The 16,473-nt window shown below is 50.1% G+C and overlaps 1 protein-coding gene across 1 annotated transcript; it reads left to right on the top strand.

Moving 5' to 3' along the window:
* Positions 1–3,040: 3,040 nt before the first annotated feature.
* On the top strand, positions 3,041–16,208 carry PNPLA1 (patatin like phospholipase domain containing 1). The gene is made up of 9 exons (XM_063178040.1): positions 3,041–3,710; positions 7,101–7,333; positions 8,344–8,409; positions 10,273–10,485; positions 10,897–10,957; positions 11,037–11,177; positions 11,433–11,526; positions 11,799–11,909; positions 12,431–16,208. Exons 1-9 carry the CDS (start codon positions 3,509–3,511, stop codon positions 12,432–12,434), a joined length of 1,125 nt encoding a protein of 374 aa, XP_063034110.1. The 5' UTR covers positions 3,041–3,508; the 3' UTR covers positions 12,435–16,208.
* The last annotated feature ends 265 nt before the right edge of the window (positions 16,209–16,473 follow it).

The raw sequence follows: 16,473 nt of genomic DNA, 5'->3' as shown, positions 1-16,473 counted from the left end.
CAGCCCCGACATTCCTGTTCCCTGCCCAGACCTGTGGGGCTCTGCTGGGCTGGGAGCAGGCCCGGGTGAGCTGCTGCTGCTGGGGATGTGCTCACAGGGTCACAGGATGCCCCTGTAGCCAAATTTGTTTTGCATCTGAGCTCGTGCTGCGTTGGGATTTGCATGGAGCAGAAAAGGGCTCTGTCTCCTCGTGGACTTCCCAGTGGAAAGTCAAATAGTCTCTGTCCCAGAGGTTATCATCTTCCATCAGCACGTGGGATGCACCTGCCAGGTGAAGCATCAGACAGGGAAACTCCCATCCCCTTCTCCTGTTGCCATTCCCAATAGCACAGCTGAACCAAACACTCCTTCTCTGCTCACTGGACCTTTTCCCACCCATCGGGGCAGCTGTGCTGGGGGAACAAGGAGCCAAACCTGCCCAGCCCCTTGCACAGGAGGCTCCTGCTCCCAAAAACCCCAACCCACTGTGCAGGGATGCTGATCCAGCTGGGCATGGCGCAGCATCCCAGGGCTGGTGGCTTTTGGAGCCCAGGTCCCTTCCCGTGAGTGATTCCAGCACCTTGGATTAATCCCCTGGTTATAAAATTGGGACCTGCCTGCCTGTGACCACTGAAGATATTAAGAAGGTTTTAAAGAAGGGCAAGTTATTAGTCCTGGGGGTTTGAGCCGTTTCCAGCTCTCAGCATTACCTTCATCCTGCCCTAAACACCCTGTGGTGGCTTCCCTGAGCGGAGACAATCGCCTCGCACAAAATCCCCGGCTCACGGCCACCGGCCATCTGGGCATGCAGATGATCCTGCCCGGGGCAAAACCCAGCCCTGCACAGCCCCCAGCCCACCCAGGGCTCATGGGAGCTGGGGGCTTTCTCCCCAGACCACCCCAGGCTGCTGTGGGATCCTGTGTCCCCAAAGCCGTCAGTCCCCACTAATCCTGCTTGGGGCGGGGGGGAGAGCAGCTTAGACAATCAGCCCGGCACTTAATGAGCCAATTAATGCAAAATTTGCTGTCACTAAGAGGATGATGACAAGGTTTCATCTCACGGGAGCATGGAACTGAGCCAGGCAGGATGATGCCTCCTGGATGCTGTCCCGGGCTGGGGTGCAGGGGAGATTGGGCACCTTGGCCCTGCTGGAGAAGCCCCCATGACTGAGTGCAGGACAAAGCTGTGTGTGGACAGAGGAGTGTGTTCCCACAGCTCCCATGGGATCATTTATACCTTTCCCAAACCTTGGCTGTCACAGACATCTTTTATGGAAAATCCTTTCCTTAGGATTTTTCCTCCTGAGAAGCTGAAAGGCCCCAGGAACAAAATGTAAACAATGGTTATCTGCTGCTGTGGAATGCAACAGGTTTGCATTGATTAATGTTTACATACAGGGCTTTGATTAGCCCATGTTTGTTGTTTCTAATTAATGGCAAATCACAGCCCAGACAGAGAGTCTGAGACACAAACCTTTGTTATCATTCCTTCTTTTTCTATTCTTAGCTGGCCTTCTGAAGAAATCCTTTCTTCTATTCTTTTAGTATAGTTTTAATGTAATATATATCATAAAATAATAAGTCTGCTGAAACATGGAGTCAGATCCTCATCCCTTCCCTCATCCTGGGACCCCTGTGAACACGGTCACACCTTGGCAGTCAGGGCTGGGCAGGGCTGAGGAGGTGCAAGGGCTGAGTGAAGCTGGAGCATCCCACAGCTCTTTATGCAGAGCCTGATGGAGTCCCTGGGGGCCTGAGGCAAACAAAAGGAACAGTTAATGCACAGGGAACATGGGAACAACTCATTCCAACAGTTAATGCACAGGGAACATGGGAACAACTAATTCCAGCACACAAACCCTCTGCACTTCCAGTGCCCTGGCGTGTCTGGACCAGTCACAGCAACAGGTGAGAGTTTTGTCCTTCATGAACTTGCCAGTGCTGGAAAAAATCCTTTAAATGAAGGGTTTTGCTTTGCCAAGGGCTGGAGGAGCCAGTGGCATGAATCACACAGATCAAAGCTTTGATATCTCCAGGAGGCTGGGGCAGAGGCTGGGGTGTGTGGGAGACTCACCCAGCAAGGGGATCATGAGAAACATCAGGCACTGGAAAGACAAGAAATTAGGGGCTCCAGTAAGGCTGTGGATCCCCAGAAGCCCTGATTCAGGCATTTGTTCACCTTCAGATAATCCCATTCATCATTAAATATATCTTGGAACTGGCAACCTCCTCCTGTGTGTCCTGCCATGCAGGGAGCACCAGAGACCAGCCCTGGCCATGCTGTGACATTTACCTGGGGGGTTCCTGGCAATGTCCACCTGCTGCTCCTGGTGACATTTCAACCCAGGGACATTTTGCATGTCAACGTGGGGGACTCTGCTCCAATTCCTGTCTTGGGGACACAGTCATGGCTGGGGAAGGCAGGGAAAAATGTATGAAAATCTGGGGTGAAACAGCACTGCAAAGGTGGTATCAGGATGCTGGGACCATGCTGGCCAGGCTGGTGCATGCACACAGGGAAGGAGAGCCTTGCTCCTTACCCACATGTTGTGTTGTATACACAGCCCTAATTCTAACCCACGGAATGTTTCCTCTCAGTGAGCAGCTCTATGGATTTGGACAACAGAAACGGCACAATATTTACCAGTACTTAATAAATACATCTGTTAAAATGGCAATTTTTGTTCTGTATGTTGGCAGCAGCATTGGATCATTAGAAAAGACAAGAAATCTATGGCAATTCTCCCTGGTTTTATAACTATCCCCCAGGCAATGCAGACAGTTTGAAGGCAGCTTGATTCTGGTTGAATAACCACAGGTTTGGGCAAGGTGATGCTGCTGTAGGGCCTTATTGGGAGGGGAGAGAAAAGCAAATCCAGGTCTTTGGTTTTTTCCTGATGCAAACAATATCCAAGGGTCAGGCAAGGGCAAAACCCTTCCAACAGGGAGCAAACTTAAGGAATATTTCCAAACCTAACCCAACGTAACGCCCTGCATCCACCCCTTGTGTAACACCCTCTGGCTTTAAGTGTCTTATACAAGCCTTTACTCACTCAGTACTGAGCTGTGCCTAAGCTGGGATTGATGGAGAATCCAATTTAGGAAAACACCCTTTGATGAAGAAAGGATAAAGCAAAGAGGAATTTTTGCACGGATGTTCCCAAGTGTGACAGGCACAGCAACACCAGGATCCTCTCTGGGAGGACTCCTGGGGCACTGCAGACCTGTTGGCATGAGAGGGGAGCCCTGATACAGCCCTGAGCATCCGAGCTGGCTGTGTTTGAGGATTATAAGAGCCGTTTTGGTCAGGGGAAAATTTCTGTTTTTAGCACAGGCAGCAATTAAAATAGCTCGTGAATCTCAACGCCTCGGGGAGCTGTCATAAAAGGAGGCAGAAAATCCATCTCCTGGACTCCTCTGCAGCTAGAGATGAGCCTGGAGGCAGCAGAGGAGAAGACAGCCTGAGGTTCACCTGGTGATAAAGGACAACCCCAAGACCTCGAGCCAGATCTGCTGCTGTGATCCCGAGATGGCTGTGGAGGATCTCCGGGCTTCCAGCACCCCTTTCTCGCTCTCCTTTTCGGGCAGCGGCTTCCTGGCCCTGTACCAGGTTGGGGTGGTGCAGTCCCTGCTGGAGTTGGCTCCCGAGCTCCTCAAGTCTGCCTGCAAGGTCTACGGCTCCTCGGCCGGGTCGATCATCGCTGCTGCCGTCGTGTGCGGCATCGGCCTCGGTAAGAACATCCCGGCCTCGAGTCCCTCCAGGAGCTCTTCTGCTCCATGAACCCTGGGGAGACGCCTCGGGGTGCTGGGGGCTGGTGGGGCTGCTGGAGCTCTCCTCGCTCAGCAGGCATTGCAGAAAGCCAAGGTGTTGCCACCTTGGCAGGCAGCACGGTGCAGTTTTGGGAGGTGTGAGCTGAGAAAGCCGGTTCTGACAGCCCGCGTGTTCCCTCTCAGTGGGCAGAAATTACAGGGGGAAGTCTGGATGTACCTGGCATTCCATATCCCATATTCCACTGGTTCCTTTTCTTGCTCCTGCTGGAGGAGCAGATCTCCTGCCCTTCTGCTCTGAGGTCTGAGGGGTGCTGAGGTGTGTCCCAAAGGCAGTCTGTGCAGCCCCAGGGGCTGGATTTACCCATGTAAAACCCTCTTTTCCCTATGGATCAGGTTTCTTGGGATGTGAAGCTATGAAGGGACACGAGTGGCTGTCCCACAGGTATCTATACAGCTGGCAGCCTTATTTACATGCCACTTTGGCTGATCCCACTCAGACTTCCCAGAACAACCAGAGATGTTTTGTGATTCCCAACTCCGGGTGCATCTTTCCCTGTTGCTCCTGCAGGATATTCCTGGAAAAACAGCAGCCTGCTCCAGCCCTGGGCTGGAATTTCTCTTATTGCTGCCAAAGGGGTTTTCCTCTGACCCTCTTTCAACCATGTGGAAACAGGCGCTTTCAGCAACAAGATCCTCTATGTGTAGAATTAATTCAGAGTAGTTAATCCACTTTTAATAATCACATCCTCCCATATTTCCAATTAGTGCCCATGTGTAAACAAGTGTACACAAGACTTAAGGCTCTAAATCCTGATCCAAGTTCTGCTTCAAGCAATGGGGACATTTAGGAGGAGCAGAAGGTTTTGGGGACTAAATAATGATGGAGGAAGCTGGGAGGAAACATACAGCTCTCGAAACCTCTGGTGGATGCTGGAACTGTTCTTCTGCAGCTAAAAATAATTCAAAACATTGGCAAATATGTTTAGACAAGGCAGGAAGGAACATTTCTGCCCACATGGGGATGAACTCCTCCACAAATAAGCAAGGGCCCCAAAATTTCTGGTTCCTCCTGCTGCTGTAATAGATGGAGCTGGGGCTGTCCAGCAGTAAAAATACATTCAGCAGCTGCTCTTGCTGGGGGCACCAGTCCTGAACTGGGCATCTGCTTCCCTGGAGGTGGAAGGCAGCTTCCACTTAGAGGGGCTGAGATGATCTTGCGCCCAAAATATCTTCCCCAGAGGAAGAAAAGACCCTTTGGACAGTGATAATTCTGGTCAGGTTTCTAACAAGGAAAATGAATGTGGCACAAGCTCTGTCATAGTCATAAAGAGGATGACTGGGTCACAAAGGTGAAAGGCGTGTTTGGTGTCCCACAGTGTCTGCAGTCAGGCGCCCGTCCCCTGCCCTGGGCTGCCTGAGGAGCTCTGAGCTCGCAGAGCCAGGCTGTCCTCTGTGACCCCGCCAGCCACCTCGTGGGGACATGCTTGTCACCCAGCTGGTGCAGGCAGGGACAGTCACATTGCTGCCAGACTCATCCTTCCCTCGCTCTGCAAAGCTGGGCTTGGCTCTCGCCTCTTACCCAGCAGTTTTTGTGGGCAGTTTTTCCATGTTTTCCCCCATTTCCAGGACACAGAGCAGGCAGACAGAGACCTGGGCATGCCCCACATCCCTGGAGGTCTGGCTCTTTCAGCATCCCCTCTGTGCAAACCTGCCCAGCGTTAATCGTGGCCCCGTGTGGCCTCAGCATCTGCTCTAACACACATAACCCCTCTTAACGCCTGTGTGGCTCCAGTTGCCCTCAGGACACTGCGCCTAATCCGTCTGTCTGTCCGCACAATCCCATGAGACTGCACGGAAACCTCTGTCCCTGCAAAGCCTTGGTGCTGAGCCAGGCCCATGGCCTCGTGCTGGTGCAGGGTCCCACCCTGGGTGCAAGGACAATTCTTTGCAGCTTTGGTGCTGGACAAGTGTAGGATCTCAGCACATCAGGACTGATGTGCAGAGTGACCGAGACCACCCTTGGGGGGCTCGGAGGTCCTGGAATGTTGCCAGAAGTGTCTGGTGGCTGGACTTTGATCCTGCACAGTAGATGACACCTGTATGAGGATGGGAGGATCTCACTGGGATAAATGGTGAAGGGATAAGTTAATTAGAGTGTGAGACACAGGGTCTGGGATTTCTGTACAGGGGGGTCTGGAGAAGTAAGATGGAGGAATTGGGGCGTGTCCTGTCCTTCTTCTTCTTCTTCTTCTTGGCTTCCATCTTCTGTGGTGGTGGTGGCACTTTGGGATTGGTTCTTACTAAAGGTGCACTTGTTAATAAGGGTGAAAGGTATTGGGGAAAATAGGTAAATATTGTATACGTAGTTTTGAGTATAAAGATAAGTGACCGCCCCGAGGGCTCTCAGTGTGCTCATGGCTGGCTGCTGTGCAGACCTCTGTCAGGCCGAGAGAAAATCTTGTAGATAAAAAACTAATAAGCACTGAAGACCGAGAAAAAACCTGAAGACTCTTTTCGTCCTTTGGAGCGCGGGCTGCCCAAGGCCATCCCGGGCCTTTCCAGGCCATCAGAAACAGCCGAGAATGGGACAGACAAGCTGTCACTGCATGGGTTTAACCCCGCAGGTGGGGTGTTCCCCCAGGTGAGACCTCCATGTCAGCAAAGGAACTAAATTCCCTCTATGGGATCAGGCTGCCTGCAGGGTTTGCTGCACTCCTCTTCTTCCCCATCACTTTAAAACCTGGAGTCTCCTGAGCCCTCAGCTGGGGCTCCAGGGCTCTGCACCTTTAACCCAGCTCCTGGGATGTGCAGACACATGTCATGGCTATTAACACCTCCCCTGAGCTCAGATGAGTTAGGAATCCCAGCAATGTGGAGCCAGGACACCTGGCTTGCAGGAAAGCCCTGAGCAGAAGAGGTGCCCCTCATCCTCACCCAGGAGCCAGCCCAGCTCCCTTGTAAAGCTGGGGCTGCCCATGTGGAAAACTGGAGGTGGAGAGCAGGAATTTATTGCGCAAGTCACGTTGTCATGGATAAATCCGTGTCCCCCTTCCTGGGGCTCTCTGGAACCTTTCCCTAATCCTGACCAGGAACATCTTGAGGCTCCATCTCTGGTGCAGGTGGGGATTTCACCAGTGGGGTCACACAAAGACATGATGTCCTTTGAGGACATTATGGGGATCATGCCCCACTTTCTGCCCTGCCTCAACATTCCCCACTGGAGCAGCAGTATCATCCTGGGGTAACACAGAGGGGCTGCAAGAAGCTTTATTTGTGAGGAGTGTTAAAAATAGGATTTAAAATATAACTGTTAGTGTAGCAGGCATATTGACCTTCTCATCTTCTTTCAGATGACCTCAAGGAGTTTTTCTTTGCAATGGCAACAGAAGTCAGGAAAACCATCCTGGGCCCCCTCTCTCCCAAGTGCAGCTTGCTGGCCAATCTCAAGACTGTCCTGCAGCGGATGCTGCCGGAGGATTCCTACCTGCTGGCCTCAGGGAGGCTGCACATCTCCCTGACACGGGTGGTGGACGGCCAGAACGTCATGGCCTCGGAGTTCAGCTCCAAGGAGGAGCTCATTCAGGTACACAGACCTGAATAGGGACATGTCCCAAGTGCTGGTGGCTTTAACTGCACTTTTTCTACCTGAGATGGGGAGAGATTCAGGAGGCTCTGCCACAGCTGTGGTACCACCACAACGGGTTCCATGAGCCTGGGGAGGAAGGGTTGATTTCCAGGATCAGATGGAACAAATCATGCTAAAAAAAGCAGCAGGTTTGTTTGCAGCCTCACAGAGCTGATGTTGGGGCTCTGGTAGTGACTTCGCAGAGCCCTGTCAGTACTGATGTGACCTCTCAGCTCTCCCTACAGGTCTCTCCTCAGCCATCTGGCAATGGTTTTCTTGTTGCCTCAGCACTTTCCTGGGAGGAAAGAGCTGGACAAAGCTGCTGCTGAACAACAAGCAGCTCATTAACCAGCAAATTATCTGCTGAGGGGAGAATCCCAGGGCAAACTCCTAACAGAGCTGACCCTGAGGTCCTGTGCCCCTTGTCCCAGAGAGACAGTAGAGGATGGCAGCTCCATGGAGATGTTGGAGTTGACCCCATGGTGCCTCCTCTAGGTAGCCCAAGAGCCTGGGGTGCTTATTCCCAGCTGATGAGATTGGGTGGGAAATGATTCCAAATGTCCCAGAAGTGGCTTTAACACTGACAAATCCCAGCAGGGTGAGGATACCTTGTGAGGGTGTCTTGGTTTTGTCCAAAAGCCTGCAAAGATGGAAATTGGCCCCAAAGCTTCAGCTTGCCACCATCAAAGGGCAGTGTTGGACACAGACATGTAGATTTACAACTATTAATTCTGGCAGCTATAAAATTTAAAAAATGCAGTGTTGTGCCCTGCTCCAGAGAAGTCTTTCCACTTCAGCGAAATCAGATGTTTTCCCTTTCTTGCCACAGTCCCCAGCAAAGTCCAGGTGGCACCAACAGCCTGGTTCCAGATTTTGTCAAGACTGAATTTTCAGGCACCACGTCAACAGCTTTTGTGTAGAATAACTTTGACAGGAACGTTGACTTCTGCAATCCCTCTCCTCCCCAGGCTCTCCTCTGCAGCTGCTTCCTTCCTATTTACTGTGGATTCATCCCTCCATCCTACCGAGGAGTGGTGAGTGATATTCCCACTAAAACACACACTCCCAGCAGGGTGTTCTTGGTTTGAACTTTACACTCCTCTGTAAAGGAGGAATATACAGAACAGGGAGGGACAGGTGTGTCCAGGCTTTTCCTTTAGTTGACGGAGGATCATGAAGCCCATCAGCTTATTCTTCACCACATCCTAAGATGACAGCTGGGTGGAATTGCCATCTGGAGAGCCCTCTCCTGCTTTGCCCATGGACAGAGCGTGGATGACCTTGCAGATCTCTGAGTGAGATAAGAGGACGCCCACAGTGGGGACTTTGAGACACAATCCAGTTATCCTGGGCAGGGCCTGGCTGCAGGGCAGGTTCATCCCTCAGCTCAGGTGCTGACTTGCACAGCTGAGACATCCAGAGTTCGTGGGAGGATCCTCCCCCAGCCCTGAGCATTTCCCTGCTCTGCCTGTCTGAGGGAGTGAAGGAGGAGCTCAGCAGTGTTTTCTGGGCAACCTGTGCAGGGCTTCACCATCCTCACAGGAAAAGATATCTCCCCAATATTCCATTTAACCCTAATGGCAGTGAGAAGCCATTGCCCCTTGTCCTGTCACTTCATTTCAACTCTCTTGGAGCCCCTTTGGGGTCTCTGAGGTCCCTGGAAATGTTCAAGGCCAGGTTGGACATGACTTGGAGGAACCTGGGATAGTGGAAGGTGTCCCTGCCCATTGCAGGGGGTGGAATGAAATGAGCTTTAAGGTGCCTTCCAACCCAACCCATCCCCAGGTCTGTGATTACTCTGTGAGGCCTCTCTGCACAGTTATTTCAACAACATTTAATTCCATCAGCTGCAACTTCCAATCCCACTGAGGGAGGTGGTAAATCCAGATTTCTTTTGGAGTAAAGCAATTGACATTTTCCTTGCCCAGTATGTAATACCTCATGAATCTGCAGGCAGTTATTAAACATGAGGGCCCTGCTGCTCGAGCTCAGGACTTGAAAAGTTATACAACACTGTGCATTCAGTGATGTCTGAATTGGCTCTTGACTGCCAAAAACTGTTGTACAAGGCTTTGTGAATGAAAATAATTATATTCCCATTTTAATAACTGCTGTGGATTGCAGACCTGGTTGAGGAGCTGGCTGGGTGCCACAGGCAGGGCAGGGGAAGGAGCTGGCAAAGGCATAAAGAGCACAGGTGGGACACGATGCTGTTGGAAGTGGGAAGGGAGGACAAGCTGGGATGGGCTCAAGACAGCAGTGTCACCTGTGCAGCTGCTGGCTCCCAACTCAGTGACACTGCAAAGGCCCCCAGAGCAAACCCTCCCTCTGTGGTGATGTTCACAGGGGTCCCAGGACGAGATGAGAATCTTGACTCCGTGTTTCAGAAGGCTGATTTATTATTTTATGATATATATTATATTAAAGGAAATTATGTATATATATGATATAGGATATATGATATATGATATATGATATATGATATATACTAATATATATATTACGTATGTTATGTTACGTTACGTTACGTTACGTTACGTTACGTTACGTTATGTTACGTTACGTTACGTTACGTTACGTTACGTTACGTTACGTTACATTATATTATATTATATTATATTATATTATAGTTTTGGTGTAAAAACTATACCAAAAGAATAGAAGAAAATATTTCATCAGAAGGTTAGCAAGGGAAAAGAATGGAATGATAATAAAATTTTGTGACTGACCAGAGAGTCCGAGACAGCTGACCGTGACTGGCCATTAATTAGAAACAACCACATGAGACCAGTCACAGATGCACCTGTTGCATTCCACAGCAGCAGATAATCATTGTTATCCTAAGGAAAGGATTTTTCATAAAAGATGTCTGTGAGATCCCTGTGCTCCTCCCCCAGCGCTACGTGGACGGAGGTTTCACTGGCCTGCAGCCCGTGTCCAGCCTGGAGGAGCCCGTGATCACCGTGTCCCCGTTCACCGGCGAGCTGGACATCTGCCCCCGTGACTGCCCCGCCATCTTCTTCTGCTTCCAGATCTTCAACGGCAGCATCCAGATCTCCATAGAGAACCTGTGCAGGATCAGCTACGCTCTCTATCCACCCAGCACCATGGTGAGACCACCAGGGCTTCTCCCAGCTCAGTTCTGGTGAAAAGATTAATGCTGCTCCTGCCTGCTCAAGATTTAAGGTTCAGCTCAATCTCCCCTGTTAATTAATGGGATTTCAAAGCACCCACTGTTTTTGCAGTATATTTTGGGGAAGGGACACTGATGATGGGTGGCCAGCTTGGGATGGAGTCCACAACCTGCAAAGGACCAGAAAAAGCCAGGTGATCTCTAAGGTCCCTTCCAACCCAAACCATTCTGTGTTTCTCTTACTGGTGCTGTGGTGGTTGGAAACCAACCAGTTCTTGCTGCCTTCCCAAATGAGCCATCCCAGTCCTCCACATTCAAACAGCTTTGGATAGATCCTGTTGCACTGGGGTCAGGGCTCTTTAATGACCTCAAGTGTTTTTCCTTTCAGGTCTTGAACGACATTTTCTCCCAGGGCTACCAGGACACAGCCCTTTTCTTGTACAGGAACAGTAAGTGGCACCCCAGGACCCAAGGGGCACCTTGGTGTGACACAGACAAACATCAACCCCTTCTCTCTGTGTCTCCCAGATGCCTTTGGCTTTAACTATTTCGATGGCAATTTCCGCTTCGGCAGCACCTGTGGGAAGAATGACTCTGGAAAATCCAATGGGACACACTCCGGCCTGAGCAAAAGGGTCCCTCAGTGCCTGACCCCTTACTTCCTGCCAGGTAGAGGATTTGGGGTGCTGAGCTTGGGTTTAGGGCTGCTGCAGCCTTCAAGAGCAGCAGTGTTATATTTAAGACATTACTGAGTTATTTATTAAATATTTCTGTTGCAAAGAGACTTTGTAAGAGTGACTCCAGCTGGACTTTGGCCTGGGCTTCATTACCTACCTGAGCTGGGCAAGAGGAGTTATTGCATTTATTTAATTGTTTGTAATTACTGGTCTTTATTTCCTTCTGTGCTGTCATTCCTGGGTGCAGGCTTGTGGAAGAAGGAGCAGGTGAATGGACTGCAGGACCCACTGGCGAAGGTCCTGCTGCAGCCATACAGGCTCCCAGCCTTGTTCAGGAAGGGGTAAGAACATCCCAACAGGGGCATGAGGGAATGACACACAAACCAGGGGCTGTGCCTTTAGCAGTGGTGGGGCAGCTGAAGGGACACATGGAGGAGGGATTTGGTGTTTCCTGAAGGCAAGATCCGAGGGAGAGCGGGTGGGGCTGGCAGGAATGCCACAGCATCTCTTGCTAATGGAAAAGATTATTACAGCGTGCATTTACTATGAACACCCTCCCCTTTTGCTGCCTTCAGCCATCATTAAACTCAGCCCATGTACTTTGCTTTTGCAGGGTGAAGAAGGTGTGGGGGCTGCTGGAAGGTGTCAGGTCCCTGGTACAACGACTCCACAAGCTCCTCCAAACCTTGGTGCCTGGTTTGCCTAAGACACCTGTAGACAGGAGGTAAGGGGCTGGGGGGCTGCAGACCCTCAGCAAAAAGAGAGAAGGGTGCAGAGCAGGGAGATTTTGGGAATCTCACCCACTGGGTCACTGATGGTGAGTGTGGCTAAAAACTCCAAATCTGGAGTAGCCCACATTAAAAGTAGCTTTTTTTTTTTATCCCTGTGATAGTATTTTGATATTTCAAAGAAGCTACAAACCAGCTTAGTACCACCTCCCTAGCAATACATTTGTGTTCCAGATATTCATCTGCTGGGCTCTGTCCTGGCAGGACACCAGGCACATTCACCAAGATCTTGAGAGATGTTCTGGCACTAAGCTCTCAGGGATTTAAAGCATATCTCCCCAAAATCCGCTTGCAAGTTCCCTCCTGTGCAGCTGCCCAAGAGACTCAGAATGATTTTGCCCTGAGGCAGCTGCAAACTCCTCAGCTGTGAGAAAATCCTTTGGAGTCAAACATTCCTGGGGCTGCTTATCCCTGTCAGTAGCTCGACCCTGCCTCAGCTCTCACCTTGTTCCCACAGGTAACAAGGATTGTCCAGCGGTGCCCTGGGAGTCTGAAGCGCTGCCTTGGAGTGTGGTGGGCAACACCAGCACGGCTGCTGGTTCTCGAGGGAATTTTCATGGAGCATTTCTTTCTTCAGAACCTGTCTGGCTCCATCTGCAGTGCTGCCACTGCAGTGCCCCTGCTCTGGCCTCACCTGCTTTTCCATGACGGCCGAGAAAAAGCTCCAGTGCTGCTCCTGGGACCCACCCCAGGCTGCAGGGGCCACGGGGCAGCTTCACCTGCAGACCTCACAGCCCAGTCCTTTCCCTGCCCACTCCATCTCCTCTCCACCAGCAGCATCTCTTCCATGCTTTAATGAAGATTACAGGGTAGGCAGTTGCCAGGAAATGCCACGTTTTAAGTGTTTTCCTCACACTCAAAAACTTCAAGAGAAATTCCTCAGAGAGAGAGAAAAGCCTTAGGGAGCATCATACTGGGCAGGAATTAATTTTTCTACAATTCCCTTAGGTTTTTTTTACCAATTATCAATTCTTGAGCTTCACACCTCCCCATAACCCTGCTTCTCCTGCCTGTGGAGGTGGGAGTGCATTTGGATTCCCCTGGAACTTGCAGCTGTGCAGAAGGATGGAGAAATCTAAAGATCAACTTCCCCCTACTTCTGAGTCCTGCAGGCTGCATCTCCTGACATTTCACAAATACACGAATTCTTCTCATGCAATTGTCTGTAAGTCACAGCCACCACAGATCACCCAGGCAAACACACCCTGTGTCACTGGTCTGCACACAGAATTAATCAGCAGCACTCTTAATTATCCAAAAATTGTGCTGCATATCAGATGCTGTGGATTGGCTTTGGCCCACCTGTGTCTCCCCTGTTGGCTGGTTCCCAACAGGCAACAAATGGATCCCAAGAGCAGCAGCTGTTTATTAGAGTAAATAGCCTGTTTCATTGGACAAGGAGAAATGGAACAGAGGGAAGTTTCATGCAAAGGGCTGTGGAGACCGCAGAAATTAATGGGGGGAGTAGCTGAAGGCAGCTTTGATGTAATCAGAGAAGTTAACTAGGAGGGCTGAGTAAAAGAGCAATATTCTGTCTTCTGCCATCTTTAGTTCAAATCAGTGACTTGGGAATACCTTCCCTGGAATGGATTTGCTAAAAGAAACCTGGATGCTTATTTCATAAGTCATGAAATAGTTTGGGTTAAAAGGGACCTTAAAGATCACATAGATCAATTCCCTGCAATGGCAAGAGGCATCTTCACTATGCCAAGCCCCGTCCAGCCTGGCCATGGACACTGCCAGGGATCCAGAGTCTGCCACAGCTGCTCTGAGCACTTTGGGCCTGGGCCTGCCCACCTGAGGTGTCCATCCAACGTTCTCTTCTCCTGGCTGAACAGCCCCAACTTTCTCAGCCTGTCTCCATAGGGGAGGTGCTCCAGTCCCCTTGTAACTTTTTATGGGCCATTTTGACAGATCCCGTTGACTTTGGATCCTCTGTGCTCCTGTCTTTGAACCATCCTGGATGGATTTACACCTCTCAAGCACTGCAGCCTAAGGCAGGCTGCTCAAATCCAGCTGTTCCTGCCACAGGGCAAAGTGGAAGGCTCAGAGACACTCAGGCTTCCCCAGGCTGGGACAATCAGCCCATCACCTGCTTTTGCACCTCTGCTCCCACTTATCCAACAGCTCCTTCTCCAGGCTGCTGCAAGCACCATCCCCACCTCCAGGCAGGATATTACCATTTCAGTCAGCCTGAGGCAGTTATCCTATGGAAATGGGCATTTAAATCCCCCAAAGAAAATTCTCATCTAGGAATTGGACATCCAAATCCAGTAAAAGGATCTACAAACCTCAGCCACAAACAGGAGCACAGTTTGAACTGCCCAGTGTATCTCACCTGCCCCATGTGGTGCTTGATCATAAGCAATTGTAAAACTCGGAGAACTTTAGGAAAAATCAATCTGCAAGGAGCCCGCAAGTTAAAATGGTCTCAGAGCAGGATCCTCCTGCTCCAAACCTGCAGGAATGAGGAAGAAATTAATATTTACAGAATTGAGTATTCCGATCAGCTGGGTTTTGCTTTATTAATCCCTCATCTTTTCAAGCAAGCAGAGCTGGTGCTGTCTCCTCTGGGAGACATGAGCTTGGAGCTAGTGGCAATGGAGGCTTTGCCAGAGGCAGTGGCTAGAGGTGAAGTTTGGCATAGACTGGAATCATCTTGTGCAGGAGCTTGTTTCACCCCAAGGAAGCAAAGTGGGAAGCCCAGCTGCACACAGTGGGGATAGAAGCAGCCTGGAATGTCTCCTCTAGGGATGGATCATGGGAATCATGTGGGAGCTGTGGCCCTGCCTGTGCTGAGACATTGCTGGCACAGTCCATGTGCTCCTCGGGGCAGGTCAGGCTCAGCCTTCAGGCTGGGTTCCAAGTTGCTCATTGCCTCTTGAAAGCAGAAACTGGGGCCAAAGGCAGCAGCGGGCTCAGAAATGCTCTTCAGCCTGGCCTTAAAGGGAAGAAAACCACATTGGTCAATCGGACAGACACCTCTGGCAGATCCTGTGGGACAAAGTGGATTCCAGTCAGAGCTGCTTCCCTTCCTGCTGTTGTCTACATGGCAGCTGGTTTTGGTATCCTCAAAGTCTTACCCCTGTAGCCCTGTCCTGTTGCTTGTCTCATTTGGCTTCAACCTCATCAGAAATGTGAAGCCTGAGGTAGATGGGATGAGAGTCTGGAGACAAGCCAAGACAGCAGAGCTCCTCCCTCTGGAGCTGGATTCCACTGCAGGTCTAGAGGGAAGAGTCCTTGAGTGTGATGTGTGAAACTGAGCGCAGCAAAGCCAAGCACGTGCCCAGTCCTGCCTGTGGCTCTGGCTGTGGGCTGCAGGTGCTTTATGCCAGCCTCTGTTTCCAGTCTGGGCACTAAGGAGGGTGCAATTCCTTGTGCACTTGTCCTGCTGGGCACATGGATAACCTGCAAGTGCTTGTGGATAAGCTGCTATTGCAGCCTGAGCCTTGTTGGATTGCAGGCTGCAGACACTTGTCCAGGAAATCAAGTACAAGTTGTTCCCCAGTTTATCCCCCTGCTGCTGTGGTAGCATCACTGATGTTCTGGCATTGCCCAGAGAAAGAGTGCAAGAGCCTTTTCCTGGCCTTGATCAGTAGGGCTTTTCCTTCCCAGAACTGGAAAATCTGATGCGCTTCTGCTCTGGAGATGGAGAGCCTGGACTCACCCCTTGGTTGCTCTCTGGCCTAACACATGAGCCTTCACTCCTCCCACAGGAGGAATCTTTCTCCTGAGACTGGTCAAAAACATTGCAGCCCAGCTGCACAGCAGAGGCAGAGATTCCTGATAGCCCTGAGCTGCCCAACTCCCAAAGAATCCTCATTCCCACCTTGTTGCTTCCACAAGCAGCTCAAAGCTGAGAGTGATGGAGCCTTTAAAAAAGCCACCAGGGAAGCAACTTCTACAGCCTAACACTGTGTCCTGCATTTCTTAGTGGGTTGGGAGTTGGTTTCATCTCAAAAGAAGTATCTTTGTTGCCTCCAATTTGTGTTTTCCAAACTTTTCTTTTTAGATCTGGAATGGTAATGGTCCTAGTCTTTCCCCTTTATATTTCTCATTTCTTCTAGACCTTCTAGCTATAGCACATTGTGTCTTTCATCACTTTTCATTTGATTGATGTGGCTCCATTTAAAATAATTGTCCTGTTGAAAAAGCTGTGTAATTTTACTTAATCTGATCAATTCTGAAATGTTGAAAGATTCATAAGGAAAGAGAAAATAAAGAGTAAAATTGAACGATTGTGTTTTATCGGATGCTTCTTTGTATTTTCTAGTAACATCTAATTGCAAACTAAAATGGGGGATTCACTGATTTTCCATGCAAAAAAAAATGGCAGTGGCCATTATTTGGAATATGATTGCAGAAAATGATGTTTGGTATTTAAACCTGCTTTGTGTTGCTTGAAAATGATATAGGAAAGGGTTTACCTGCAGCTCTCATATACTTTCCTTGCTTTAATTATTTCTTTGGCTGTATGGAGAGTTCCTAAGGAGAAGTTTG

The sequence above is a fragment of the Melospiza melodia genome, chromosome 28 (genome assembly GCF_035770615.1).
Source record: "Melospiza melodia melodia isolate bMelMel2 chromosome 28, bMelMel2.pri, whole genome shotgun sequence".
Classification (NCBI taxonomy): domain Eukaryota; kingdom Metazoa; phylum Chordata; class Aves; order Passeriformes; family Passerellidae; genus Melospiza; species Melospiza melodia.
The sequence above is the reverse complement of the archived record's forward strand: the minus strand, read 5'-3'. Positions and strand labels throughout refer to the sequence as shown.